This window comes from Lingula anatina, chromosome 10 (assembly GCF_051362555.1).
Source record: "Lingula anatina isolate TDL-2025a chromosome 10, LinAna3.0, whole genome shotgun sequence".
In the NCBI taxonomy this organism is placed as follows: domain Eukaryota; kingdom Metazoa; phylum Brachiopoda; class Lingulata; order Lingulida; family Lingulidae; genus Lingula; species Lingula anatina.
In genome coordinates this window covers 15,566,854-15,584,627 of record NC_141776.1, presented here as the reverse complement: position 1 = coordinate 15,584,627, position 17,774 = coordinate 15,566,854, and the positions used below count along the sequence as shown (strand labels likewise).

Here is a 17,774-nt window from a genome sequence, read left to right as displayed (position 1 = left end):
AAACAGTGTCACCAATATAAAGAAGGTCAAATAAATACAAAATTTAACTTCCTCCCAGTACTTAGAATTCGTACCACAAGGACGGAAACAAATTGATGACGCGCAGGATCCTTCACTATTTAATGATGTTGTATTGTAAGTGTAACGCTTGGGGCTACAAAGACAAAGGGAAAACCACACAATCGGTCGCAAATCAGTTGCTAAGCAGTCGGCGACCTTTTAGCAACCAGTTGGATACCACAAATAGGCTTTTCGGTCGCCAGGAGGTTTTCGGTGCTGCACCGAAAACCGGCGCGACCGGATAGTAACCCAGCGTTCATTTGGAGACCACGTTGCGAGTTGTTGCAACTTGTCGCCCACCTTTCTGCAACCGGTGACAGTTGCAAGTCGCAAGGAGGTTTTTTGTTCAGTGTGACCGTAACTGCACAGGGCTTGCGACCTCGAAGAGCCCAAGTATTGAAAAAAGAAACTATGCATGCCTATTATTACATTAATTAGGCTGAAAAACATCCAAATATGTGTTTTATTACACCACTGGTTTGATATAAATGCCAATATATAGTACAAATATATTTCTTATTTATTATTGTAAGTTTGACAATATTGGTAGTACAGAAATCGACTGTGACGTTATAACAGAATCTCATAGCAGAATCATACTTTAATATTCAAAATATTAAATCATTTGAAGCGGCTACGGAACGGATCCAATCATTGTATAATAATATTTAAGATATTCCCTCTGTTGTCATCCGAGAGGGAAATTTACGAGAAGGTAGCTATCGTCACAACTTATAAAATATATATAGTCTGTGCAACCTTGTTGCTACCAGTTGGCAAGCGATCGCTACAGTCCGGCAACCGGTTTTCAGTCTCCAAGTGGTTGCTGACAGGTTTTTTATCGCTCGCCTAACGGTGTGCGATTGATAACCTCTGACTTGAAGATTGTCTGTAAGAGGCTGCAGATACCATACTGTAACCTTGTTGCAACCGGTTAGCAACTGCTTGCCGATCAAAATATGCAAATTAGGTCGCAAAGTGATCGCAAGCGACCACCAGATTTTGTGGTTGCAAAGAGGTTGCCAAAAGGTTGCAAGCGCAGTGTGACCCAGCCTTTAGCGATAATTTTTTCCTGAAAAGTTATCTTACCTAATTGTATACGAATTATTGATCAAAGAGAAGAAAATGTGTGTGCAAAGTACTGTTTAAAAGGCAACACTGTCAAATATTGAATAAAAGTTAAGATAAGTTTATTTCAGTTTACTTTACATCTCTAGAGCTGTCATTTCCCATGTCGCATATTTCTACAAGTGAATATTTTTATAAAGATATGCATGTTAATTGTATAAAGTATATCCATTACTCTTAGTGTGCGTTTCTCCAAGTATTTATTTTCATAAAACATATGCATCTTAATTGTATAAAATCCATTCATTATTCCTAGCGTACATTTCTCCAAGAGAACAGTTTCATAGTTATACATCTTATTTGTATAAAGTCCATTATTATTATTATTATTATTGTTATTATCGTACACTTCTTCAAGTGAATATTTTCATATCACAATTTTATTAATTGTATAAAATCCTTTCATCATTCTCAGCGTCTTAAATAATGTTAATAAAACAAACACTGTAACCATGGTTACCAATGTGGTGAAGAAAATCAACCAATGATATATATAGTTACATCTGAATTTTAAATCCAATATGCAACACTAACTGCCCCATAAGTTATTATTGCTATCTCTAATTGGTTGATTTGCTGTACTAACAACCAACCAAATGCCGGTATGCAGGCTCTTGAACACCGAAGAGAAATGTTTCCACCACTATCAACTGGAAATAAAGCTATGTAACATATTTTGATAATGCAAAATATCATTTAATTTGTTTTTTTACGAGAACAATTTCTCAACTAACTGTTCAGAACTGTCAAATGCTATCAAATTATACCGGTATGCAGGCTCTTGAACACCGAAGAGACATGTTCCCAACAGTGTCATCTGGAAATAAAGCTATGTAACATATTTTGATAATGCAAAATATCATTTAATTTGTTTTCTTTACGAGAACAATTTCTCAACCAACTGTTCAGAACTGTCAAATGCCATCAAATTAAATAGCAATAGAAGAGTGCCAGAAAGCCTTATTTCCTTATTTCCTTTTCTTCAGTTTCCTCATCAGTTATCTAGAAACTGCAATACTGGTAAGATAATATATAATCAAATATTTATATACCAAAGCAAATGCAAGTGTATGGTCTGTTCTGACAAGAGTTTCATGTGAGTATTTTACCCGCTGTAACACATAAGAACATTTTCTCAGTACAGCAGCATTTATTTAGCTTTAACCTTATGACTAACGAACATCTGGCACGTCAAATATTATTATCTATAATGGCAAACAAACAACAATAGCTGGCACATACACATGTACATGTATTGAAAAGTGCCACTATGAAATAAGTGTACAATTGGTATTCAAAATGACAACAATATTGGTTAACCTAGAACATGTTCTCCAATAAAAAATCATAATAATATTTTGGAAATGTTCAGATATTTCACCAAACAGCTTTCATCTATATTAAATGTTACACTGACAGTGTTACACTCGAATATTGGAGTTTGGAATTAGTTCAAACTAATGTGGTAGCCTCGCAGTGTGTACAAAATAATATACTAAAAATGACTTGCTTCTCTTAAGTTAATACTGAAATTAATTACAAGAACAGGTTTATGGAACAGGTGACACATCATAAGATTGACGAGAGAGGAGCTCCTCTCCACCAATGTTCACACTAATGAGAAACTCAGCTACCAATGAGCAACTCATTTAGAGAAAATAAAAAATATGAATAAGCAAATTTAAAATAAAAATGCAAGTTCCTCTGAACACAATTAATCTATACAGAAATAATGCAAATACCTTTCTCTCATGATTACATCTAACATGCCTTCTTTTTGCAAAAATGAACCTTGCACTGCCACGACAACCTGTCTAGCAACTGTACGGTAGTTGCTATGGCAATCCAGCCTACTAATGATGGCTTAAGGGCTTGAAGCTTATAATTAAGCATCATGCTACATTGGGAAAAACTCAATGGACATGATAGTATTGGAATAACCAAGAAGCCCCAGAAGTTGTGAAGAGACAAGCTGAGGAAGGAGGTACCTGACTGATCCAGCACATCTGAGTGGTGAATGTTGGTAAAACCTTTCACAGCCCTCATTTCCCTAAATCTCAGTCAATTTAATCTACAGTAATAGGAAAATGAAACTTCAATGGACTTTGACTTATGCTTGTATTGGATAATGACATCCTTGATGTAGTTAAAGAATATGAAATGGATAATACAAGGAGTACCAGTAAATGACTGAGCTGGGACTCATAGTAAGTCCTAGGATTGAGATGAGTAAATGTAAAGAGTACAACAAAGTATGGATAACAGAGAGGCAATGAAGACAAACATAAGGGAACTGTCTGCCTGGGCAAAGGGTATGAGAGAGGAAAACAACCTGCATATGAATATATATGACTGCTTCAATGAATTAACTATTGTGCACCATGGCACTTTTACTTGCTTAGATACAACATCACAAATATGGACTGTGATGGCAGTATCAGGGTGGTTGGGACCAAGTATCTCCTCTCTCACTGCACGGCATTTTTTGAAATTATTAAACGCCTTTTTATACTCATTCATGAATAGCAGAACTCCACCAATACTGAAGTAGGAACTGGCAGTATCAGGGTGGTTGGGACCAAATATCTCCTCTCTCACTTCAAGACATTTACTGTAATAATCAAGCGCCTCTTTATACTCACCTATTGATTGCAGTACCTCACCAATTTTGTGATAGGAGCAGGCAATGTCAGGGTGGCTGGGACCAAGTTTCTCCTTTCTCACTGAAAGGCATTTATTGATATATTCAACTGCCCTTCTATGCTCACCCATGACTATCAGTACATTGGAAATAATGTTGTAAGAGTTAATAGTATCAGGGTGGTTGGGGCCGAGTATCTCCTCTCTCATTGCAAGACATTTACTGTGATAATCAAGCGCCTCTTTATACTCACCCATTTCCAATAGTACCCCACCAATACTGAAGTAGGAGTTGGCAGTATCAGGGTGTTTGGGACCAAGTATCTCCTCTCTCACTTCAAGACATTTACTGTAATAATCGCGCGCATCTTTACACTCACCTTTTGATTGCAGTACCTCACCAATTTTGTGATAGGAGCAGGCAATGTCAGGGTGGCTGGGACCAAGTTTCTCCTTTCTCACTGAAAGGCATTTATTGATATATTCAAGTGCCCTTTTATACTCACCCATTACTATCAGTACATTGAAAATAATGTTGTAAGAGTTAATAGTATCAGGGTGGTTGGGGCTGAGTATCTCCTCTCTCATTGCAAGACATTTACTGTGATAATCAAGCGCCTCTTTATACTCACCCATTTCCAATAGTACCCCACCAATATCGTTGTAGCAGGTGACAGTATCAGGGTGGTTGGGACCCAGTATCTCCTTTCTCGCTGCAAGGCATTTATTGTAATAGTCAAGTGCCTTTTGATACTCACCCATTGCTTTGTGCACAGATCCGATATTGCTGTAGGAGTTGGCAGTATCCGGTTGGCTGGGGCCGAGTATCTCCTCTCTCACTTCAACACATTTTTTATGATAATCAAGCGCTGCTTGATACTCACCCATGACCTGCAGTACACTACCAATGTTGCTGTTGGAGGTAGCAGTATCAGGGTGGTTAGGGCCGAATATCTTCTCTTTCACTGCAAGGCATTTATTGTAATAGTCGAGAGCCTCTTTAAACTCACCCAGGTCCTGCAATACACTACCGATGTTATTGTAGGAGTTGGCAGTAGCGGGGTGGTTGGGGCCAAGCATCTCCTCTCTCAATGCAAGACATTTTTTGTGATAATCAAGCGCCTTTTTATACTCACCCATGCGTGCCAGTACATTGCCAATATTGTTGTAGCAGTCGAGGGTATTAGGGTGGTTGGGGCCGAGCAACTGCTCTCTCACTGCAGTACATTTATTGTAAAAACCAAGAGCCTTTTTATACTCACCCATGCGTGACATTACACTACCGATATTATTGTAGGAGGTGGCAGTAGCAGGGTGGTTGGGGCCAAGCATCTTCTCTCTCACTTCAAGACATTTATTGTAAGAATCAAGCGCCTTTTTATACTCACCCATGTGTGCCAGTACATTACCCATATTGTTGTAGCAGTCGAGGGTATCAGGGTGGTTGGGGCCGAGGAACTGCTCTCTCACTGCAGTACATTTATTGTAAAAACCAAGTGCCTTTTTATACTCACCCATGTCTTGCAGCACACTACCAATATTATTGTAGGAGGTGGCAGTATCAGGATGGTTGGGGCCAAGCATCTTCTCTCTCACTTCAAGACATTTATTGTAACAATCAAGTGCCTTTTTGTACTCACCCATTAGTTGCAGTACATTTCCAATATTGTTGTAAGAGGAAACAGTATCACGGTGGTTGGGACCGAGTTTTTCCTCTCTAACTGCACGACATTTATTATGAAAATCAAGCGCTTCTTGATAATTACCCATGGCCTGCAGTACACCACCAATGTTGTTGTAGCAGGTGGCAGTATCAGGGTGGTTGGGACCAAGTATCTCCTCTCTAACTGTAAGGCATTTATTGTAATCCTCAAGTGCCTTTTTAAACTCACCCAGGTCCTGCAGTACACCACCAATGTTGTTGTAGGAGGAGGCGGTATCAGGATGGTTAGGACCAAGAATCTTCTCTCTAACTGCAAGGCATTTATTGTAATAGTCGAGAGCCTTTTTAAACTCACCCAGGCCCTGCAATACACTACCAATGTTGTTGTAGGAGGAGACAGTACCAGGGTGGTTGGTACCCAGTGTCTCCTCTCTCACTGCAAGGCATTTATTGTAATAATCAAGTGCCTCCTTAAACTCACCCATGACTATGTACACAAACCCAATGTTGTTGTAGGAGGAGGCAGTATCAGGGTGGTTGGTACCAAATATCTCCTCTCTCACTAAAAGACATTTATGGTAATAATCAAACGCCTTTTTATACTCACCCATGGCCTGCAGTACACCACCAATATTGTTGTAGCAGGTGGCGGTATCAGGGTGGTTGGGGCTGAGTATCTTTTCTTCTATTGCAAGACATTTATTGTAAGAGTCAAGTGCCTCTTTATACTCACCCATATCCTGTAGGACACTACCAATATTGTTGTAACAGATGGCAGTAGCAGGGTGGTTATGACCCAGTATCTCCTCTTTCACTTCAAGACACTTTGTGTGATAATCAAGCGCCTTTTTATACTCACCCATGCGTGCCAGTACATTGCCAATATTGTTGTAGCAGTCGAGGGTATTAGGGTGGTTGGGGCCGAGCAACTGCTCTCTCACTTCAAGACATTTATTGTAAAAACTAAGTGCCTTTGTATACTCACCCATGCGTGACAGTACACTACCGATGTTATTGTAGGAGTTCGCAGTAGCGGGGTGGTTGGGGCCAAGCATCTTCTCTCTCCCTTCAAGACATTTATTGTAAGAATCAAGCGCCTTTTTATACTCACCCATGTGTGCCAGTACATTACCCATATTGTTGTAGCAGTCGAGGGTATTAGGGTGGTTGGGGCCGAGGAACTGCTCTCTCACTGCAGTACATTTATTGTAAAAACCAAGTGCCTTTTTATACTCACCCATGTCTTGCAGCACACTACCAATATTGTTGTAGAAGTCGGCAGTATCAGGGTGGTTGGGGCCCAGCATCTTCTCTCTCACTTCAAGACATTTATTGTAACAATCAAGTGCCTTTTTGTACTCACCCATGGGTTGCAGTACATTTCCAATATTGTTGTAAGAGGAGACAGTATCACGGTGGTTGGGACCGAGTTTCTCCTCTCTCACTGCAAGACATTTATTATGATAATCAAGCGCTGCTTGATACTCACCCATGTCACTCAGGACAATTCCAAAATTGTTGTATGTGGAGGCAGTATCAGGGTGTTTGGGACCGAGTATCTCCTCTCTCACTGCAAGACATTTTTTGAGATAATCAAGCGCCTTTTTATACTCACCCATTTTCCATAGTATGCCGCCAATATTGCCGTAAGAGTCGGCAGTATCAGCGTGTTTGGGACCAAGTGTCTCCTCTTGCATTGCCAGGCTTTTATTATGATAATCAAGTGCCTCTTTATACTCACCCATAGCCTGCAGTACCCAGCCAATATTGTTGTAGAAAGAGGCAGTTTCAGGGTGTTTGGGACCTTGCAGTACCTCCCTTTCATTTGCCACCACCTTGCTTATGTTTAGAGCATCTTTATATAGATAAAATTCACAGAGTGCGTTTGCAATCCCTGTTAATTTGTCTGTAGTTTCAAGTTTTTCAGAAACCTCTTGGGTTTCTAAATGTTTGATAAGTAAGGCAGCAGTATGTTTTATATGTGACAAAATGTTTGTCTTTGAAGCACCAACATCTTTGAATTTAAGCACTTTGAAAGCTTTTATATAATAACTGCAATAGGCACGTTGAATTTCAAAAATGTCAATGTCAGAATTCTGGGCATTGAATTCTGCATATTCCCTAACTAAGGGGTGGATATCATAGATATAATTATCAGCACTAATGAGTGATTTGTCGGCAAGGCTGTCAAGGACATGTTCGCAATCATTTGGGTCTAATCCTAAAATATCAGAGACTTCTTTGAGAGTAAAAGCAACGGGGAATATATGCAGTGCAAGGAACACTTTTCTTGTCTCGGGTTCTAATGTTTCAAAAGAAATATCAAAACAAAATCTTATTTCGTCTGGCATACTGGGAATGGAAAGAGTGCATAATATCTTTTGAGTCTTCATTTTCTCTAAAACTGCTTCTGTTGGTTTCATATCAAGTAATGCAGCTAGCAGTTTTAAAGCAAGGGGGCTATGGCCACACAATTCTGCCATTTCATCTAATGTCTCTAACTCACTGCCCGTGGGACTGGTTGATTTTCTTTCCCACATGATTTCACGTGAAGAAGTTTTATCAACTGGAGGAATGTCTAACACAGCTACGTTATGTGTTGTGAAATCAAACTTTTCACGACTGGTACATAACAAAGTAAGATGGTGTGTTGAATTCATTACATCTTTCAAAAAATCACTAAACTCTTGTCTATTTGAACTGATAATGGAGTCGTTATTATCGAGGATAAGTAATGTATCTGTAGTCAAACCAGACAAAATCTGTTTGAATATGTTTTCATAATCAGAGTATAAATCTTTCAAAGGGCGCGTTGGGTGATAGTGTTGGACAAACGATAACTTGATAGAGTTAAGGTCTGTAACTTGCCTCATATCAATGTACAGCACATTTTGCATGCTTTTTCCGACCTTAACTGCTAAGCTGGTCTTACCAATACCCCCCATCCCGGTCAGGAGAATGAGTTTAGTTTCATCTCTGATATGTTGGTGTATGGTAGCAATAAGGTCATCACGTCCCTTCAGCTCTGTGCTTATTCTTGGTAACGCAGTGGACAGCAGCTGGCAAGGAGTTTCTGAAAAGAACACTGAAAATTGTCATCGCATTTTTGCCCTTGGGGTAACAGTACATATAAACTTCTCGTTTGTCAGTGATGTTGTCACATTAGAGTGTTATGACAGACTTGAAATTTAATATGGAATATTTCAGGAATATTTCAGGTATGCCTAGGTAAAAATGCGTTCTTTAAAAAAAACTCCGATCTCATATAAGATATGTGAATGGAGAAGTGTGAAGTCAAATGTGGCGCTACCAATAAACCGTTGCGCTGCTGCACTAAGTAATATCCAGTGATTTAATTTGGTAGTGCTCCTTTGGACTCGTCAAAGCTTGGTTCTGTCAAAAAAGCATCCATATGTTGGCAACTACTGCATAGAAGAATTGCATAGAAGAAGTAGTCGTTTTTGCAGTGCGTAAAATGAGCTAAGCAGTGCTTTACAATTTTGTTAATCTGTGGCAGAATGGCGCGAAAAAGACAGACATCGCCAGACAGATCATAGCGCCAGACAGAACGGTCCGCAGAGGTTTATAGAGTAATGCCCAGACTGATGGACCAACACAGAGATCACATCCAGTGTATCGAAATCTTACTAACAGGGTACAGGACCCACTGTCTGTCGGAATATGCTACTGCAACTAAACAAAAACCATCCAGTCTATTCAGAAAGAGGGATAAATTGCCACAAAAACGCGTATTTCAAAGTCTCTAGCTAAAACCAAACCTGGTTTTTAAAGGTTTGTATACCAGACGACTTCCGATGAACCCACTGTAAACAGCAAAACATCGTCATCTGCTTCCCTAATAAATTGGGGGCCATGAGCGGTCCTGTGTAGAACACTGAAACCACGTGGCTTTCTTTATTGAGGTCAGATTTCACCTGTATCGCCCTACCAGTCAAAATAGAGTTTACAGACCTACAACGAAGCGTGTGACGCGTCTAAAGTGACAAGGGTCATTGACCGCGTCAGTGTTTGGAGTACATACCATATACACCAGAGTTAGTCATTAACGAAAACCTGAACCAGATCAAATAAAGGAATAATCTGGGAACCTCTTGACTATCATTTGATAGGGTGCGCCTTAGAAACAATTTTAGGTTGCACGATGAGATTGCCGGTTCGCACAGAGCACGTTTAATAGCAGATAACTTACAAAACCAAGGGAATGAGCAGCTACCTTGGCAATCAAAATTGAACCATTGTTGAATTATATAGACAATATATGGGTAGGCCATTACTCGCCGAATCAACGGCCTTCATATCCTACAACAAAACTGTACCAGATTGGACAAGTTTTGACTGATGCCTGAAATGTTTATTCAGATTGAACTCTAAAGGCCTATCCCAAGGAGTCCCTTGCCGCTTGAGAGAGCTGGTAGGAGCCAGATGTCAGGCGTAACAGCGACCGTTGCTGTGACTAGACACTGGCATGAGGGTCCTTTGTGGAGCGTGTAACTCTTTTACGGAGGATAATTTAGAAAATATGGAGGTCCAAAATATGGATGGCGTGTGACATAGAACAATGTATTTCTGTGTGCTCTACAGGCGAATTCAATTAATGAACTGATGTCGCCGTGACATCTGAGATAATTAAAAGTCATTAAAACACTATTTTAATCCTTATTTTCATTTAGTCAGCACAACAGAAAAAACTGATGAAAAATGATTTGGAAAATATATTCCATATTAAATTTGAAGTCTGTAGAATATAGAATTAGCATAATTGTAATTGTTTATGCTTGTGATTTATAAATTTGAATAGATACTTATACACAATTGTATTCTTCTTTATTAGCCCTGGTTGCATAGATGCAAAATATTAAGTATTTGAGAAGTATTTGAGCAGAGATTCACCTGAGATTTCCAGTGACTGAGTCAGCAACTTGTTGTACTCATCGCTAGTATACAGTGACGACAGAGACAGCAGGGTAGCTTTCAGATCAGTAAACTGACTCTGGAAGTCTGCGTCTGAGAGGCCTGTTCCATGAGCGTTTTTGTTGCGGTACCCCTTCACCCTGCCGATGTTGGCCTCAGTTGATGTGTCCGTTGCTGGAGGATTGTCCCATCTTGCACGAGGATTCAGGTGGGTGATATTTCTTAACAAAACTACGGCCAGGGCAATATCCAAGTCCTGCAGTTTGACAGGAGGGGCGGGGCTCCCAGGAGGGTAGAGAATTTTCATTTGACTGGGATTCAAAATTTTCTTCACTTTTAAGCTGAGCAAGTTATGTTTCACTGTTGGGTCATTTAGGACACCAGATATGTCACCATTACTTGATGCTCCAAACAGCCCCGGGTATCGTGACTGTAACTGGTTATTGAGAACATCTCGAAGTACGTCGTTTGCAAGATCCAGTGAAAGTTGCATGCGGAAATGGTTTTCTTTCCTTTTTCGTGCAGTCACCGAGCTAACCATTTGTGCCATCTGCAAAAATGACAAGATGGTGTAAAAGGTTCATCAAGACATTTCCATTTAAGGTAAGGTAAAAACAAAATATATCACTACAAGTTTCATTAAGATATAGTTGTTTTTTTTAACAATCTACGGAGTAAATATGGAATATCTTTTTATCATGCTTATTTTTGAGTGATGAAAATATCTTCTGTTCTTCTGTTGTGATATATTTTGGCCAATAATATCCAGACTGACAGAGTTGTTTAGAAGGTATGCATGCCAGAGATGTCATATAAAAGAAAGGATTCCCCGCCAGAGAATCATATCAACCGTTTGTTGTCAGTATTAAGTTTAAGCAAAAATATTAAAGAAAAGGTGAAATGGTACACAGTCAAAGAGTGGCAGTGATGATGTGGATGTCCCTGCATGTGTAGTGTTCAGTTACGCTTGGGCATTGTTAAACCTGGGTCACACTGCGCTTGTCACATTTTGGCAATCTGTTTGTAACCGCAAAAATTGGTCGTCGCTTGCGATCACTTTGCGGGCTAATTAAGGACCTATGACATATTTTTATCGGCAAGCTGTCGCAAACCGATTGCAATAAGGTTGCAATATGGTATCTGCAACCTCGTATAGACCATCTTCAAGCTTTAAGTTACCAGTCGCACTTTTTTTTAGTTTGCCGAGCGATTAACACCACTTGGTGATTAAAAACAGGTTGCAGGTCGCTAGCCAACTGTTAGCAGCAAGGTCGCACATAATATATATGTTGCCAACTTGTGACGGTAGCTGCTTTCTCATGAATTCCCCTCTCAGAAGACAAAAAAAGGTCTAGTAAAATGGCTGCATTTCAAAAAGATGGGACCGTGGTGACGGCACTTATCCTTAGCTAGCTTTGTTTACTTGAGAGGATAAAAAAACTCGGAAATACTACGTTAGAGCGTGGATTGCAAGACGCCCCTTGTATGGCGATTACGAACAAATAATGAAAGAACTTGAACTTGAAAACTAGGAATACATCATTTCCTTCCTAAGAATAGAACCAGCAATGTTTAACGAACTTTTGAACAGACTACACCCTCGTCTAACGAAACCAGTGCTGTTATGAAAAACAAAATTTTGAATGTTTTTATCCTTATTAATCTTAGAATACCCTTAATATTTTCTTGTTTTAATACTTGATCTCTTTGAGGTCGCAAGGCATGTGCGGTAACAGTCACGCAAAAAAACGTCAAAACCTCTTTACGATTCGCAACTGTTACCAGTAGTTGCAAAGAGGTCGGCGACCGGTTGCAACAACCCGCAAAGTGATTTCCACCAGCATCATATTATTATTATTATTATTATTTTTATTATTATTATTGTTGTTGTTGTTGTTGTTTCGTAAGTTTAAAATACGTGGCGTATGTAAACCTTAACAATTAGTGTAAAATCTTGCCAACAAATGAAATGTATGCTCTCTTTTTCTAAAATATGATGATTTATGATCATTATATTTAGAAGGCATGCATGACAAATTATGAAAAAAGGCGTTGGCCCAAATAGACTACCATCCTACGCCTATTTTATTGCGGTCGCTTACAACCTTCCAGGGACATATTTTCGAATGCCTGCTACCGGTAAGGATAAGTTTTTCTCACACTTCTATACTGAAAACTAGCAGTTGACTTGACTTTTCACTTAACATAACCAAAGTGTTATGGGAAACTGTTGTAATATTACTTTCTACCTGATTGTAACATTGATTTAGTACTCAGCGCTGAGGCAGAGAAAACACCAAATACTATCATGATGGGGCAAAGGGCACGCTTAACATTGATAACTGCTTTTCTATGACATCACAACCTCTGATTTTGTAGCTGGTTACCAATGGACTTTACTTACACCCGATATTCTTACGAATAAATTCAAAAACAAATATTAAAAAATAACCGAAATTATAAATATCTCAGGGCAAAGAGAATGAAAGAAAATATATGCAGGTATTTTAAGTAAGTGACAAAAGTGCTGACACCATAATAAGTAATCATATAATATGCTATTATGCAGAGAAGATGCCTTAATCTCTGTCAAACAAGAAAGACTGCAAACTTGGGGACTTAAGCAAAAATTTCAATTTTTGAAAATTAACCATTTTTGAAGATATATTTCTTATTTTTAAAGGCAAGCAAAAACAATTATGTGTTTTAGTTCAATTAGGATGTGATATTTAACAATGTCTGAAAATGAAAAAATGTTTTATTTATCCGCCTTTATGGTTTATAAGCTAAAATACAACCGAAATCGGGTGGTAATTTTCAAGTGCTGTTACCACGGTAACTGAAGCTGATTCAAACTAACCAATATTCATTACGCTTGTTTGGGGCTATAATGAACAAATACACCGATTTATATCAAAGTCTGACAGGGTCATGTGCCACCCTGTTTTGAACCTTACAGAAAAAGGTACATAATCAAGTGATAGGATATTTGTATAATTCTTTTGCGCTATAAGCGCGGGATATACTGGTACATTTACCTTGGCTTGTACATAACAACGAAGGGACTAGAAACGCGGAGCAAGATCAGAGGATAATCAGCTTAGAGCGAGCTCTTCGTGAAACCATGTGTATTCGGGCAAGTGACCTCCAGTACAGGTAGCGAGCATATGGCGGTTGTCGATGACTTTTTGTGTCATTTCGACAGGTAGATGGCGATAACGTGACGAGGTCCTTCGGGCGGATGAAACAATAAACTTATAAAGATGAGTGCAATGTGTTCTATCAATTTGGAAGCTATGTGAGAATTTGATATGTTTGTTCATTGGGGAATTCAAAATGTGGTAAAGACAATCTTGTTTTGTTTCCTTAAAATGAGCATTCAAAATTGTATAATTGTAGTGTAGCATACTTGTTTTTAGCTATGATCCGATAGGAAAATACTTGTAGTGTTGAAAGTTTCTGAGATGCGACAATAATAAAATTTGCCTGAGATACCTTCAATCGTGTCTTGCATTAAAATGATGCGATTTCTCTCCGTATCACATGAATGACCTGGTACCCGTTTGTACAGTAGGTACGATAATGGATGATATATAAAGTTAATACATCACCAAAACAAACATATCGTGAAAATAAGATCAGGCAGTGTTTGCCCTTTGGCTCTACTTGAAATGGTGATCGACCTATGCACCTATGCTACAGCCAAGATTATATCAGAACAATGAACATTGTCATCTGGTTCTGTGCACTGTGCTAATTACCTTTAATCAGCTACAATGAAGTTCAACATATTCTCCTCTTAATCAAATGATAGCTGTAATAATCTCTTTTTTCTCATTTAGCTTTTATCGATTTTCATCACATATTCTCAAACCATATCCTTGAGAATAGTGAACGATTTTATGCAAAAAAAAAAGACAGTTAAAATCTTTTTTTTTTTTTTTCTTTTTTTTTTTGGTAGTCGTTGGTGCATTGGAACTGTACATCGACACAAAAAGAGAATTGTCGGCAGTTTTCCTGCCGTCTGCTCAACTTTTGTGTTTCGTCCATGGGGACTCGTCAGGGGAGCCAAGCTAGCATAGATAGCTTATAACACAAACTGGGCATTTTCGGAGAGAGGGAGTGCATGGATTGCAACACACAAGATGAGCACACGACAAGAGAACATCCACAGAGTCCCTTAATTTACATATTTTACATATTCTCTGTTCTTTTATTTTTACATATTCTCTGTTCTTTTCTGTTCTTTTATTATTTTCTTCTCTTATTTTGTCTGAAAAGTCAGCGGGGTCAATGAGTGCAGGGGAATTTATTAATGTGTGTTTTTATGGCTGTTATGTTTTTATGTGTTTATGTGCATTTTCCTATTAATTGACTTTAAATTTATGGGTGATCTGTTATAGTCTTTTGTGGCTAATCTAGTAAGAAATGGGTAAATTTTGATAATGAAAATGTCCACAGTAAAAAGGGCACATGTACATGTACATTCTGGTACCTGTCAACAACTCTACGTCCCCCACCCTGATGCCCACACACACACACACACACACGCACTCACACGAAAGTAAACTATGAAACATAAAACCGATCTATGCGTGCGCAGCGATTTTCATCGTGACTAAAAAAAGTCTTCCTATTTAGCAAAATACATTTGTTTGAATATGTTAGATTAAATATCTCATGACGCAAGTTCAATGTGTGTGTAAGGACAAACCAAAATACACTGTGTATATACAGTGTGTATAGTAGAAGTATGAAACATGAGCAACATATAAATTTATTTCGGTCTTTTACGCGTTAGAAGTTAGATTATGCAAAAGTAAAATTATAATGTTAATATCTTGTAAAACAGAGCAAATGAAAAGAACGATTGTAACCTTTTCTACTCTTATCACCGTGTCCCTTTTAACGTCGAACAGTACAGTTTCCTCCGTTGCCTAGGCCCGTTGTCATGAGGGGGCTGGGCAAAGTCAATGAGTTATAAGCCGATTACGTGTGCGGTAACAGGTCATAAGTCCTACATCAGCTGAGCAGTGACGAAGTCGAGTACGCTATGGGGAAGAGAAAAGTTCGTTTGTAAGAAAAAAAAACAAGTTTTCTACTCCAATATATGTATGTATAGAGGAGCTTGGGAGATACGGGAAACAACTGTGATGGGAATGGCTAAATGAGAGACATTCAAGCGAGGGTTGATTGCATGATTTAATAAAGAAGTTAGATTATGCAAAAGTAAAATTATAATGATTATATTTTGTAAAACAGAGCAAATAAAAAGAACGAATATTACCTTTTGTATTCTGATCACCGTGTCCCTTTTAACATCGAACAGTACAGTTTTCTCTGTTGCCTAGGGCCGTTGCCATGAGGGGGCATAGCAAAGTTAATGAGTTATAAGCCGATTACTTGTGCGGTAACAGGTCATAAGTCTTACATCAGCTGAGCAGTGAAGAAGTCGAGTACGCTATGGGGAAGAGAAAAGTTCGTTTGTAAGAAAAAACCAATAACGAAAAAATACACAAGAAACAATACTTATAGGTCTTAATTTTGGCAATATATATTATCAAGCGTATCTGCGACACGTTACAAAACCGAAAATGATTATTCGAGCCGTTTTAAAAACGTGTTTCATCAGCTGTAAAACGCAACATAGTATTTATTGATATAAACTCCAATGCTGACAAAATGAAGTTTTCTTCTCCAAATTATATATGGGAAAAGACAATTACCCCCCAACAGCTTTACTAGGCGTGACAGGCTTTAAAGCCGGTTAAGTAGACAGCAATTTAGTGAGACTCCTCAGGGCGATAGATCGATCCACATATCTGTCGGAATGGTCCCTAACCTTTATATTTTTAAAGCCTTTCGTAAAAAAACAACCACCATATTTTCACCATGCATCTTAAGTAGCCGCAGACGTGAAATCATCCAATGCCATAAGTTTACATTCGTTATCAGCACACGTCTGCCCCTCATACACACATACTATGACTTACTGTATATCAACTCATCATTGCAGACTTTGATCATATTATGATTTTGAACTTACGTGTGTTAATCTGATGTTCACAGCAATGTCACCGCTACAGTATCACCTGATTTCACGGCTGACAGTTTATAAAATACGTTGCATGCGCAAACACGCCTACTGATACCTTTTGGGCCAGTCGCTGTGCAGGTTTGAAGGTATTTTGATAAAAGCTTTTGATTCAAAGTCTAAAGTGCATGCCTCTTTAAACAATTGAAAATGGTTAAATTGCGCTAAGTGCACGCATACGCCTACTTTTTGGTAGGTCGCCATGTTATCATATGATACAGACTGATACAAAGTCGATAATTAAGACATTCTTCTTTTAAACAATTGAAAATGGGCGGATATCAAAGCCAAGGACATCAAAATGGCTATGATGATAATCTATATTGATAAAACTAGAGTGATTGTTATTTAGCCAGAAATGTGCATTGAGAGCATCTACAGTGGCTTTAATCCGTAGGTTGAATCAGCAAGATAGAGAGTGGTTTTCAATGATATCATGTCACATCAGTGCGAATGTGCACTTAAATGTTAAGATAGTAGGGCCTACTCCATCACTTTGGTTTTTATACCGGTCTTTAGATACTGATGTACTTATTATGATATAATCAATTCTACAATTGTATTCGTAATCAGTGACCCATGAGTGAATCTACTCGATGAGACAATTAATAATGAAACTATGTGAAAAATAAAAATCAGGTCGTTTACATGAATTGGTAGGCCTCCATACTGGTTTGTCATCCAATATAAGGGACCATTCCCACATATATTTGGATCGATCTATCTGCCTGGGGAGTCTCACTAAATTGCTATCAAACTGGCCGACTTAAGCGTCTGTCGCTTCTAGTAAAACTGTTAGGAGGTAATTATCTTTACCCCAAGCTGAATCGGTAGGCGTCAGAGACATTTATAAGCCTCGCATCAGCTCCTGCATGAGGGTGTCGTACTGGCCCAGGGTTACTTCCGCCCCTCTGTCCGGCCTTCTGGTTTTCTGTAAAGGCAAGAGATGTCACTAGCTCCTGCTTAGTTCTGCTCTCTTTTCTTAATTCTAATCTGAGTCTCACTTCCCTAAGCCTCATTGGTTGTGACATTTTGTGAGGTTGTGATGATGTGTCGTGGAGAATGCAAATAGTGCCTTTTAATAAACCGTATGAAAATTGCAAGGCGATTGAGTGGCAGCTTGCGCTTGTCGCGCTGTACCCGTCAGATGATTGTTCGATAAACGTGCAATTCCATGGGCAATAAGCGGACAATGAGCGGCGGACGTGTGATAAGCGCGGGAATACTGGGCAAATGGCCGACGAGAATCCGTAACCG

At 38.9% G+C, this 17,774-nt stretch overlaps 1 protein-coding gene across 1 annotated transcript; it reads right to left on the bottom strand.

The window, feature by feature from the left end:
* Nucleotides 1-1,254: 1,254 nt before the first annotated feature.
* On the bottom strand, nucleotides 1,255-15,860 carry LOC147759670 (uncharacterized). The gene is made up of 3 exons (XM_086997998.1): nucleotides 15,711-15,860; nucleotides 10,403-10,973; nucleotides 1,255-8,564 (listed from the first exon to the last, which is right to left on the bottom strand). The coding sequence occupies exons 2-3, from the start codon at nucleotides 10,971-10,973 to the stop codon at nucleotides 3,403-3,405; spliced, it is 5,733 nt and encodes a 1,910-aa protein (XP_086854124.1). The 5' UTR covers nucleotides 15,711-15,860; the 3' UTR covers nucleotides 1,255-3,402.
* Between the last annotated feature and the right edge of the window lie 1,914 nt (nucleotides 15,861-17,774).

What these genes read in the sequence shown, in the direction of transcription:
- LOC147759670 (XM_086997998.1), bottom strand. Translation starts at nt 10,973, where the DNA reads ATGGCACAAATGGTTAGCTCGGTGACTGCACGAAAAAGGAAAGAAAAC. An exon ending in TCAGTCACTGGAAATCTCAG is followed by an intron (nt 8,565 to 10,402) that starts GTGAATCTCTGC and finishes TGTTCTTTTCAG; the next exon opens with AAACTCCTTGCCAGCTGCTG.